This window comes from Tursiops truncatus, chromosome 1, assembly GCF_011762595.2.
Source record: "Tursiops truncatus isolate mTurTru1 chromosome 1, mTurTru1.mat.Y, whole genome shotgun sequence".
NCBI classification, from domain to species: Eukaryota; Metazoa; Chordata; class Mammalia; order Artiodactyla; family Delphinidae; genus Tursiops; species Tursiops truncatus.
In genome coordinates, this window is record NC_047034.1 from 47,142,756 (window position 1) to 47,156,200 (window position 13,445).

General features: G+C 41.2%; 1 protein-coding gene across 1 annotated transcript in view; it reads right to left on the reverse strand.

Moving 5' to 3' along the window:
* Nucleotides 1-13,445, reverse strand: part of LAMC1 (laminin subunit gamma 1) — a 123,976-nt gene that overhangs the window by 33,712 nt on the left and 76,819 nt on the right. Inside the window, exons 3-13 of the mRNA XM_019918284.3 lie at nt 11,196-11,326; nt 8,997-9,163; nt 6,300-6,488; nt 5,360-5,477; nt 4,630-4,728; nt 4,402-4,538; nt 3,913-4,035; nt 3,635-3,824; nt 3,210-3,322; nt 634-855; nt 325-513 (exon numbers count right to left, since the gene is read on the reverse strand). Of these exons, the coding sequence (XP_019773843.2) occupies nt 325-513; nt 634-855; nt 3,210-3,322; nt 3,635-3,824; nt 3,913-4,035; nt 4,402-4,538; nt 4,630-4,728; nt 5,360-5,477; nt 6,300-6,488; nt 8,997-9,163; nt 11,196-11,326 (1,678 nt within the window). The remainder of the gene's footprint in view (nt 1-324; nt 514-633; nt 856-3,209; nt 3,323-3,634; nt 3,825-3,912; nt 4,036-4,401; nt 4,539-4,629; nt 4,729-5,359; nt 5,478-6,299; nt 6,489-8,996; nt 9,164-11,195; nt 11,327-13,445) is intronic.

A 13,445-nucleotide genomic window follows, 5' to 3' on the forward strand; every position in this document is an offset into this window, starting at 1 on the left:
TATAGCCATGTAGCCTTGGACATGTAACTTAATGTCTCTGTGCCTCAGTTTTCTTAGCTGTAACCTGAGGATAATGCAAGAAGCTATCTCAGAGGGTTGTGAGGATTAATGAGGCAGTATATGTTAAAGTGCTTAGAAAAGCACCTGGCCATAAATATGTTAGCTACTATTAGTAATTGATATGCATTTTACAAATCCATAATAAACCTGTTTCCTACAAAACTTTTGCCTACTAGGAAAACTAACCATGGAACCAAACAAGAAAATCCAAAAACCTCCAAAGTCCTTCTTCCCAAGGTGTTTCTGTGGATAGAGCAGACTTACCAGTGGTGCCAGTAGGACAGTTGGTGCACACCACCTCCTGTGTCTTAGGGACAACAGCACAACTGGAGCCCCCAGGACACGGACAGGGCTGGCAATCAGAGGAGGTGCCCACGGTGGAATCGCCATAGTACCCGTCACTGCATTTCTCACAGTGGGGCCCGGCTGTATTCTCTCTGCAGTTACAAACACCTATTTGGAGAGCAGGTGTGAGAAAACAGGTGAGTGTATAAGCAAATAAGACAATGAGCATTTCCAACCACCTGCTAAAGAGAATTTAGGTCTAGCAGCCCCCAAAGGTCATCTTCTCACCTGTCTCAGGGTCACAGGTCTCACTGTGCCCATTGCAGGTACAAAGCACACATGGACTGTATGGTCCAAGACTCGGAGTTTCTCTTCTGTAACCGGAGAGGCACATCTCACAAAACTGCCCTCCGTATCCCACAGGACAGGTGCAGGACTCCACCCAAGTCGCAGGGACCCCAGGCCCGGGACGAGCGCTTGCCAGGGTGACATCATCCAAATATCCAGCACCTGTGTATGACGTGGAGAAGAGGATCACTGAACTGGCTTTCGTACGCCAAAACTTCTTGCAAAGTCAATAATGCGAAGGGGTAACCACACCCAAAATTTCAGAGACAATCAACCATCAGTTTAATTCATCTGTTGGAGAAGATAACCAGAAAATAGCATGTAGAACAATTATGTGCTACCTGGTGCTAAGTATCTGGAATGGTGGTAGAGCAAAATTCATTTTTTAAACACACACACACACACACACACACACACACACACACACACACACACAGATTTGTTGGATTTTACAGTTCTCCCAATCACCAATGTGAAAAATGAAAAGCACTGGGCAATAATCTGGGGCAAGAAAAGATGAAAGGAAGAATGTGGAAATAACAAGAGTTTAAGGCGACAGCCATTAAGCCGTGTTTTTGTTCTTTTCCCACAAAATCAGGCACTGATCATAGAGCTCAAGGATAAGAAAGCAGGGGAAGCACCTGTCGACAAGTACCACTCAAATTATATTTTTTGCCCTGCATAAAACAGAAAAAATAAGTAAACAAGTTCTAATAATCAGGGCTACTTTGACAAATATGTAATTATTCCAAAGCTGTTATGCCGTATATCATAATGCTTTCCCGTTTCCAGAAGAAAATAAAAATAGAGGAAGCCTTATATTGGCTTAGCCCAATGGTTCATCCAACCTAACAGTGCACATGACAGACTCAGCAGGAACACCCTATGGAAGAGGCAGGTTTTGATTGTATCATCATATTTCCCTTTAATTTCCATTCCACTCCTGTCTCTTGCACTCTTATCTTTCAAGTGTATTTCCCCATGTTATGAAATATCACTTGCTGTTTATATAATCCTTAGAAACTGATGACCTGAGGCTAAAGGACAGCTCTTCTATTTCTGCCTTGAATTTAGTTAACTTTTACTACATTTATGGGTTTTTTCAACATTAGATCATGAGAGACATCTCCACTGTTAATGTGCTTCCAACTTCAAACATTCTTAAGCCTCCCCATCCTAAAAGTACTCTTTCTTCGATCTGTCCCTACTCCCTAATTAGAGTCCAGTCCCTGTCTTTTCCTTCCCTCACAGCCGAACTTCTTAAAAGAATAATCTGTATTTTACTTCTTCACCTTTGAATTTACTTAATTCGTGATCTAATTTACTTAATTAAATAACTGCAATCTAACTTCAGTTTCAACACTTTTTTTTTTTTTTTTTCCTGCGGTACGCAGGCCTCTCACTGTCGTGGCCTCTCCCGTTGCGGAGCACAGGCTCCGGACGCGCAGGCTCAGCGGCCATGGCTCACGGGCCTAGCCGCTCCGCGGCATGTGGGATCTTCCCGGACTGGGGCACGAACCCATGTCCCCTGCATCGGCAGGCGGACTCTCAAACCACTGCGCCACCAGGGAAGCCCAACACTTCTTAAAAAAACAAACAAACAAAAAAAACCCCTCACCAATGATTCTTCAGTTACCCAATACCAAAATCCAATTGTACTATCTTCCTAAACCTGTTAATTGTTCCTCTTCCTTGAAATTCTTTTTCTCTCAAGTCTCAGGTCATGGTCCTTAAATAACTGTTTCCAGGATTGCATCTTCTTTTCTCTTTCTGTATTTTTTTGTTATATTTCCAAGTTTAAAAATGATTACCCATACGGTGACAACCCTTTGATTCTAGATCTCCAGTCTCAACTTCTTCGTAAGCCCCATCCGTATGTCTAACTACTTATAAGACATTTTCATCTGGATATTCATGCAGGCATCTCAAAAATCAACACATCCAAGCTGCTGATGCCACTTTCAATGCCACACCACCACTCTGATTCCTCTTCCCCCAGACAGCTTTACCTTTCTATAGAAATAGGTCCTCATTAAAAAAAAAAAAAAAATTATAGGAAAAAAATTTAAAGAAATGCTTAAAAACAGCTTTTTAAATTTAAAATTATAACAAATGTTCATTCAGTAATTTTTAATTTTTCATAATTTAGCCAATTTAGTTAAAAGGGCTTGACAGTTACATAAGCAAGAAATAAAAAGAAACAAAGGTTAAGCAATGTGAGCCAGCAGAATTATATTTGGGATTCTTAGAAGATTCTAATTATAGATAATGTAACCTCAATAGGCTTATTTATTATAAAACAATACTATTTACTAATTTTGGCTAATTTTCTCCAGGTCCTTAAAAGTAGTTTTAAAATGCATTATTTTTATACATAATTCATGTATGATGAGGCAGTTTATACCACTTCTCTAGGATCAGTGTTATAGTATTAGGGCTTTAGAGATAAACTTTTGATTATGGATCCTTTTATCTAATCATCTTAAATGATTCTCTTAAATTATATCATAACTTACTTCTCTCACTATATGTCCCACGGATCTTGATAGAGGTCAAATTGTTTAGGAGTTTCTGAAATTCAAAAGGGGTAAGAGTAGGCCTCCAAGGGTAATCTGTTGCTTCATGGAGCCTAGAGAAAAAGGAAGGGCCACATTAACCTCTGTAAGGACAATTCTGGGTGCTGAGAAAGCATTTCTTACTCATTTATGCCACCAACAATGCACTGCTCTGCCAATCTAACCAGGTCAGAGATGAGTCTGTTGGTTTGACAGTACAACTGGAAAAGGTACACGTCAACAAAGGGAAAGTTCCCTTTTACAAAGCCACCTTGAGAAGCCAGAAGTTTTTCTTCGACACACACCTTGAGGCCTGGTGAGCTTTGACAAAGAAACCACTTTTATAATTCTGGTCAAGTCAGATTTTAAAAACAGAACTGTCTTACCTGAAGACATATTTCACAGTGGTCTCACTCGGATAGGAATTGCCCTGAGCGATCAAGGGCACAGACACTCTTAGGCCAGCTCCCTCAAGCACCAGGTCTTCTGCAGAGAGGCGAGTGTCTCGCCTGTCCACTCGAAAGGAGAAGGAGAAGTTCTGACCATAACTCAACACCTGCTTGCCCAAGAACTTTGCTGGAAGGCAGACACAATGGTGAGCAAGAATGTGAGCGTAAGAATAAACGGGCATACGCCAAGCCAGACCGCTTCCTAGCTTACTTACCGGGGGCAATGAAGTACCTAGGAAAGTAGCTATCTGAAATGACAGCGATATCTTGCCTCTCAGAGGACCACTCAAATGATGCTTCAGAGCCATCCCTTTGTTCCACACGCCACCCATCCTCATCTGCAAGCAGAGGATGGAACACAAATGCCGTTACTTTGTAAATGTCCTGAATTCAGGTCCTCTATATACCACAAAATATATAGCAAGTCATCAATGAAAGTTTTTTAATAAATGGAGGCTATAACAGTACCTATATATGCTATACCCCTCAAGCTAAACTATTTTATATAATAGTTTATACTTAATTTGGTAAATTCTAAAACCATTTATATATACTTTCATTAAATTAAAAAGCCAAACAAAAATCACATACATTAAAAAACAAAGTGCTGATACCGTCAAAAGGTGCTCAAAGAGCTACTGACTTTTTAACACTGTAAGTCTAGTCTCACGATTCTAGAGGACAGAAGGAAAGGTCTACTTTACCTGTCTGAAAGGTAGAGGTTATAGAATAAACACTGTAGCCGACAGCATTTGTACAGACAGAAGAATGCCCAAAGCAGAAGCAAGGTGTGCAACCCATAGGATTAGATGATTCCAGATTAAAAAATCCAGGTTTGCATCTGAAAGAGATTAAGATACAATCAGGTATTCATTGTACTTGAAATATGATAACAGAGAAAATACAATACGGCTAGAGAAAAAATGAGCTACCTCTCACAATTGAAGCCTTCGACATTGTCTTTGCAAACACATCTTCCTGTTTCAAAATTACATTCGTCTGTGCTGCCAGAAGGATTACAAGAGCATGGCCTATTGGATGGAAAATGGAGGAAAACAATGAAATAAGAGAAAAGATAAAGAAATTCCACTCAAAGTCAATCTTTTGTTTTATATGTTAACAGATTTTTAAAAAAGGAATTCCTTTTTTAAAAAGGAATAGAAAGAGCAAAATGAATCCTAAAGTCGTCTTTATATTTGGATTTGATTTCAGTCAAGGATAACCATCACATTTAGACATTGAAAACTCTGCTTCACCTCTGTACAGAACAATCCTGGATCATCATTACAGCGAGAAGACAGCGAGAAGCCTTAAATCTTGGTTTACAAGTATCATGGGGGGAAAATGTTTATATGGCTGCAGATTAGCTACAACATCTATTATTAAGAATCAGCTACATTTGGGCTTCCCTGGTGGCGCAGTGTTCGAGAGTCTGCCTGCCGATGCAGGGGACACGGGTTTGTGCCCTGGTCCGGGAGGATCCCATATGCCGCGGAGCGGCTGGGCCCGTGAGCCATGGCTGCTGAGCCTGCGTGTCCGGAGCCTGTGCTCCGCAACGGGAGAGGCCACAGCAGTGAGAGGCCCGCGTTCCACAAAAAAAAAAAAAAAAAAAAAAAAAAAGAATCAGCTACATTTGGATTCTGCCCCCTTGAAAAATCTTACCTGCATCCAGCCTCAGTAAGAGAATGGTACCCAGGCTGGCAACGGTCGCATTTGTCCCCCATCACTCCAGGCTTACAGCTACATCTGCCATAGCTATCACACTGTGTACTGAGAGAACCTGAAATTTAAAGTGCTCAGTGTCAACCACCAGTTAGGTAAGTAAAATGAATGTCTCAAAGAAAGAAGGTTGGTAACTAAAAACAATGCCTGAAAACCAGAATGCAGATTGTTTTTCAGTATCTAGATGGTAACCAAGAGAATAAAGATCAAATTTTAAATCAGATCACTCTCAAAATCATACCCCTTTAAGCCATGACTTTTAAACTTTCCAGACATACACCCTAAGATGAATCCACTCATAACTGCTGAAAAACACTAACGAATCACTCTGTACCCAATGGTAAACCGTACACAAAACCAGTCACTGCTCTGTGGACGAGCACAGGCTCCTTATGGCCTGTGTCTAGAATTTAAGTATATACAGGCATGAATAACAAAAATAAAGTTCAAACTCCTGAAAAAGCACAACAGACGAAGAGCACTCTGCTCCTCTGAACACACACCAATGTGCTGAAAGAGTTCAGCCCTCCAAGGAGGTTAGACTAAACAAAATCATTAACAAGGAAGAACTCACGAAGAAGCTAACCTTTTACAGTCGAAGTTCAAATGGTCTTGATGATCTCATTGCTAATTATTTACAGAACCATTACTCAGGCCAACCCCACATTTTTATACACACCAGAAAATCATCTGAAGCCCCAACCTGGTTAAAGAGAGTAGAGGCAGATCCTAAATCATTTACATGTTATAACAATGTCCACTCTCCTGTACTTAAGCTGTGCGAATCCCTAGGGAACAAAGCTTTATGTTCTGGGGGTACAGGGAATGCTCATTTTGTCTTCCAACCATCACAGTGAAGCAGACTCTGCCCGTCACTTACCAACAGGACTACAGTGGCAGGCAGAGCAGGCTTCTCTGTTCCCAAGGCGGAAGAAATTCTCCCGGCACCTCTCACAGTTGGCGCCGTCCGTGTTATCCTGGCAGTTGGTACAGTGGCCACCATGGCCCGTGGAGCGGTACAGTTCAGAGTCAAAGTAGCATTCCTGCGATCGGCCATTGCAGTCACAGGCTGTTGGCCAAAACGTTAAGTCAGATCCATGTTCCTTTACAAACAGCATTTTAAAAGACTCAGAGAAAACAAAACCATAATTCCCCACATCTCTGACAAACAGGTGGTGGCAGATTACAAACGACCGCCAGATGCACTGTTCATTCAAAAACAAAAACGAAAACTGTGTGTCTGTCTATAAAGGGTTCATACCGTCAGGTTAACAGCTTACTAAGTAATGTTCATCCTTATCAAAAATAGTACCATCATAAAATATAAGTAATCCTTGTACTTAGGAATCTCTGCATAGTTGTACACATACAAACAAAAGCCAAGTCAAATTACAAATTTTCTGAACCTTTATCCTTCATTCTAATACCAAGTCCAAGCACAAGGGGCCAATTTATATGTAGGCTTCAATTTATGTTAACTTTTCAGGGCTCAGACAATTCAAATATATTAGACACCAACTTCTAAAATGCCAGATTACTTGCATACCCAGACTGGAGTAATCTTGAGACACGTGGGTAAAAATTAGTGGCTCTTTCAAAAGAAGCAGGAAATCTATAGATCCACAAGAAAGTAAATCCACAAGAAGAGAAATCTAGATCCATAGATGCCTCCATCTGCTGGGAAGCCACAGTGCCAAATGGGTCATCTGTTAAGTAGCTCTATTCCCTACATGACGAGTATCTGTAGTCACTGAAAATCTTTATTATATTTATACTAAGATGATTTTTTCCAAATTATTGACCCTGCTCCAAGTACAGACACTAAATAAAAATAAAATTTTATTTGATTACAGATAGAGCAGGAGATTGTTGTTTAAAAAAATTTGAATATATGTTTTTTTTCTCCTCCCTGCCTTTACAATCAGTTCTTTTATGGTACTATATTTGAAAACTTTTTAGAAACTTGAATCGCTGGCACCAAGAATTAGAGTTAAGTAACTCTGGAAGCTCCCATTCCCTTCTTCATCAGCTATTTCTCTTCCCTCAAGTCTCCCTAGATTCTCTCGCAATCAGCCCAGCTCACGGCACCTAAATGGTCTGGTGCTTAGAGACCGTGAGGCAGAACAATCCCCACGTCTATGCTGTCCTAACCCACTGCTAAAAGCAGATGCTGTGGCTCCCTCATCAGCAGCTGGTAAGAGAGAAGGCAGCTGTCATTCTCTCTTCCCTAGCTCCAGCACCCTGACAATACTGCTGTACTGTCACACCTCCAGAAACTTCTCTCTCTGACGGGCCATGGTGCCTGAAGGGACCAAAGAGGAAAGCAAATTGACTTAGCTCCTTATCAAAGTCTGTTAGCTACTGTATTCTGTTCACTTGCTAGTGAGAAGCTGGATATAATGTTACACTTGTTTTTTTCCCATAATGTTCCTGGATAGACTCAACATATGACATCATTAAGCAGATTACTTTTCAAACACATGTGTACATTTATTTAGATGTCACACCTTAGGAGTATTTCATTTTTTCTTTTATCAGCCTTTATCATGTAGTTTCCAACACTGGATATTACAGTTCAGTAAAAGAATGAAAGAAGTTAAAGTGCTTAGGAATGCTAGAGCAGGCTGTAAAATTTATCTGAAAATCAGGAATTTGTTGAGAAAAGAAAAGTTGAATAAGAAAATCTGCTGTAGGCAGCTAATGGAAACAGTCATGAGTCAAGGTATTGGTCCTTTTTCAAGGTTTCTGCCAATAATTCCTGCAAGTTCAGAGTGCCTTCCCTCTTATTCCCTTTATTACCAAGAGGATACGATAAGGAATATTTATAAGGACATAAGAAAATGTTGCTGCTTTAAAAGTTTCTCACTTTCAAGTCCTTGGCAAATCATGACTACGTGGTTTCATGATTTTTCTCCTGAGATTCCTTTCTCTATCTCTTCAGAATAAACCAAGACATTATGAAGGAATAAACAATGTGTAATCTTTTTCATTTTACCTCTTCCTAAGAATACCAGGCTCTACTCTTCTTCCCAGAGCCACCCACCTCTGCATGACGGAAGTAGGAAATCCTCCCCATTGTGCTCTTTAGTGAGATAAAGAAAAAATCATTTTGATAAATAATCCATCGAATAGCAGTCTTAGTCTAGAACTCATCACACCTGACCAATGTTCATCAACAATCCTGGCTGTTCGAATAAATGAGCATTGAAAGCAAGAAGAATATTTTAAAGGGCAACAAAGAAAAGACTGGACAAACCATATTTTAGAGTAGGCAACCCCAGCCCAGTATTTAGAGCTAAGCAAAGGCCAAACCTTGAAGATGCTGCTCCCATTCTGTTATGTGTGTTCATGAAGGAAACATAAAACCAGCACAGTTTACGTTTGTGGCCAATTGCCCGCATCTATGATTTTCCTTTGACGTGCATGCAGGTTATTGTTCTACACTCTCAAATTAGGGAAGAAGCTCTGCCTTCCAGGCTTTTCCTTTCAAGGAGGAATCAAAGGAAGTCACCCATTCCTTCTCCCACCTCGGAAGTCCTCAAGACAATTCAGCAGACGAACACCAAGGGGCACTCACGCAGGCATTCGCTGGCACTCTCGGCAGTCGCCCTCCTCCACGGCCGGTCTTTGAAGAAAGGAAGGCACTTCTCACAGTCTACGCCATAAGTATTATGTTTGCAATTACACACCAGCTTGTCAAATTCATTCTTCACGCACTCGCTTGCATGCCCGTTACATTTACACCTGGGGAGAGAAGAGACCCTTAAAAGAATGAAACACCTATGAAGCCCTGAAACGGATGCAGAAAAAGGATGTACACAGAGAACTGAAAACACCTCAGGATGTTTTTGAGTTTACCACTCAAAACTGTAAACTGAGGAACTGAGCAAGATTAAATAATGACTGTGTGTTTTCAGGTATGAAGAAAAATCAAACAAGACAAAAAAAAAGGTAGCTTTATTTAACAGGGGATGGGGCATTAACCAGACATGAGAAGAAAGTCCCCAACAATTTCTGAGGACATCTGTAGGATCATTTCCTGAAGTGAAATGTGTGCATCTCAAGAGGCAGCCAAGTGTAGTGGTTGAGAAGAACATGGACTCCGAGGCCAGGCTGCCTGGGTTTGAAACCTTGCCCTGTGACTTACCAATGGAACTTAAACTCGGTGCCTTACCTGTAAAATAGGGAGGATGATAATACCTATTTCATAGAGTTATTGAGGAGATCAAGAGGTTGCTACATGTATGTGCCCAGGACTGTACAGGCATACAACAAGTCAATAAATTTCGGCAGTTATCTGCCATCATGATTTTAAAGTATTTGATCTGAAGACAGTGAGAGACAGATACCACACCACCATATGGCTCTGCGGTAGACTGACATTCCCTTGGGTTGTTTGGGGCAAGAATCCTTGAAGGAGCCTCTAGATGCAGGTATTACCATAAACTAAGGACTCATGGAAATCCCCATGAACACTAACACGCACTCTGGTGCAGAGCCGTTACCCTCACTCACTCTTTAAAGATGGCAGTCAGTTCCACAGCTTCAAGCACCACCTAGTAATACACTCAAACACTTCTGAAACACCTACAGTGCACCAGGATGAATCCCAAATGTATACCTCCAGGCCGCCTCTTTCTCCCAAGCTCCTGTCCTTGACTGCTGCACAAGTTTAGATGTCCTCCACGACTTAAAATTTTACTTTCTACAACTAAACTCACCACCTTCCCAAATGAGCTCATCTTCTCCGTTTATTCTGTTGATACCACCATTCTCCTGGTCACTAAACCTTCAAAATCACCTTTGACTAAAATCCTGATAATTCTTCCTTCATAAAATGCACCTAAATGTTTCTTTCCATTCTGCTGTCACCACCTTAATGTCAGGTATTTGGTGTCACCTAACACCTAGATGACAGCATAATAACAGGAATATAAATTCTCTCGATCATATTCTACTGTTACCTTGCCTGCAGCTAATCTTCCTAATCTACTGTGTTGAAATCATAGCCCTAACACCAAAAAAGTACATGATTTCTCATTGGTTACAGTTTCCATCAGCTTTCACTGAGCATCAATCCCATACCAGGAACACTGCATACAAAAATAATGCTTCTGCTCTTGAGACTTCATAGTCTATTACAAGGGGAGGTAAGTCCAAGATTCTTGGCTCACTGTCTAAGGTCTCTGGCTACCAAACTCTCTGGTTTACAACTCCACAAATTCATATAAGATTTTCCTTAAGTCAAGGAGGTTTAAACGCTTCCAACTCTAAACTTTTGCTCATGACATGCACCCAACCCTCCTGCACCCAACCCAGACATCCTCTCTCCTTATCTAAACCCTACCTATTCTTCGACGCCCAGCTTAGATTCCATCTGTTTCTCTAGCCTGACAGTCCTGTAACCGTTCTCTGACATATGACATCTCTTTATCTAAAACGCTTGATGGTACCAGTATTTAACTTTTCGCATATTCATACATCGCCTGCCCCATTCACCTGTAGGATCCTAGAAGGTCAGGTCCTTCTCAGTAAGTGCATGTCAGACTTGCACTTCCTCAGTAGCGTCACAGTGCCTATCATAGAGCTTTGCGCTTAAATGCTCAATAAGAATTCACTAATGTGTTGATCTGACAAGGTTTTAGAAAACCTAATTACTTTGTTTCCAGGATAATGAGTCCAAAAAACATTACTAATACAGTTGTAAACAAGTTGCTACATTCACTTCTACACCAAAGCTCCAATCACTTTCAAGGTTATTTAATGGTTTACTTACCTACCACCCACAGCGAAATCAGAGATTGCATAATAATAGGATTTGAGAACTTTGGGGTCATTAAACACTTCATCCCCAAAAGTGTTCAGGCGATTGAGTGTTACTCTGATGTCAGTGGCAGTTACCCATTCCTGTCAGAAAACAAAAACACAGAAAAGATAGGTAAAGGCACTGAAGATAAGAGACATATATGTGACAAAATCTTCTACACAGTTAATGTATCATTTAACTCATGTCCTCTTCTGGCATTAAATCTATTATAACACTCAAGGACTCCTTTCATTTCTTCATACTTGAATTTCCTTCTTGACTCTTCCCTTCTTTGATCTAAGTTGTTACTTTACCACTCAGAGTCTCCCAAGGCAGGAATAATATTAGTTTCTTCACAAGGCTGTAGAGAGGCTTAAGTGAAATATGCTTTTCAACGCTCAGCATGCATTAGGGAGTCAACACACGTCTCGTCTCTCCATCCTGTACCCACACCCCAAAGCCAGTCAAGAGAAGCCAGCACAGAACTCACGAAGTACCACCACTGTACCAGATACACTGGTCACTGCCTCCTCCTGCCCATCTTGTACCATCTCCCTCTCCCTCCTACCCACTCCACTATGGACAGATCTGGGAGACACATCCAAGCACAAAGCAATCAATCATTACACTGGCCTGAACCAATCAGATGTACTCTTTGTCTTGACCCTTCCCAAATGTCACTTCTCATGAGGCCTTCCCTGGCCACCCTATCTAAAATCGCCACCCCCCAGCCCCCTGCAACTCCCTATTTCCCTTCCCTATTTTATGTAAACTGCCTGTCTCCATCACCACCACCTGCCCACCCCACCACTGCCACCACCAGATTATAAGCCCCTCAGGGCAGGAATTTGTTTTGTTTTGTTCACTGCATTTCACTAGTGCTTAGCATATAGTTGGTGCTCAAGTAACATCTACCGAGCAAATGAACAGATTTGAGGAAACTCCAACTGATCAAGTCGGTAGGTATATCATAATGGCAGAGGACAAGAATGAAGGTTATACGGTTTTCCCCCCGGTTTTATGAGATCTAAGCGCTTATAATAAATGCCCTTTCATTGAGCTAATTTTAGTCAGATGTTTACATCTGTAGTAGTTATAACAATTATCCCAATGAATCATGTCTGCCAGTGTCCACAACCTGTGTAGTCCCTGTATACGCTGATTTCTAGGCTTGGGCGTGTGACTTGCTTTGGCCAAGGAGACATCAGCAAATGTGACACAAGCAGAGGTTTGACAAGCATCTGTGCACTGGGATTTACCCTCTTGGAATACCTCCTCCAACACATGAAGAAGCCTAGCCTAGCCCCCTTGAGGATGTAAGATCACAGGGAGAGAAAAACCCAGCTCCCAGCTGACCTGCCAGGGAGTGAGCCCAGGCCAACACAAAATCATGAGAAATAATAAATCACGGTTGTTTAAAACCATTAAGTTTTAGAGTGGTATATTACATAAAACTACCCATATATACCATGGCCACTTACTTACTTGTTTATTTTATTTTTTGGCCACACCCCATGGCATGTGGGATCTTAGTTCCCTGACCAGGGATCGAACCCACCACACCCGTGCAGTGAAAGCATGGAGTCTTAACCACTGGGCTGCCAGGGAAGTCCCCCATGTCCACTTTAAGTCCTCTTCTGGGACTGCATATCAGCATTACCTACGGAGACGTTAACAAGCACGTGCAGAGCTGCAGGCGTCTATGTTTTCAGAAGGCTTCACATGAGACTGGGAAGCACACCCCTGATTAAGAATCACTGCTTACACCAGGCCAAACACCTGGCATGTAGAACAACACAGAGAGCTCATCAAGGCTAATCTCCATGAAGCCTTCATGTATAATTAGAAAGGAGAAGAGATGATGATTTCACCATATCCAAACTTGGAACTCTAATAACAACGCCCACTCATGGCCACAATGTTAGGAATCTTTTAGTCGTCTGTAGTGTAAACAGCCAAACATATCTCTGTGTTTAATGCTTATTATATCTTCGACAGGCTTCATCTTTATCACAGCTCTCCTGGAATAAAAGCTTCTCAAGAGTTGAATCTAAGGTTTTTTGTTTTTTTTCTCCATAACAGGCATCTTAAAAAGAACAGACTCTAGAACTAGACTTTCTACATTTTGAATCCCAGTTCTGCCACTTAAAACTGTGTGATTATGTATATGTATAATTGATTCACTTTGTTATAAAGCAGAAACTAACACACCATTGTAAA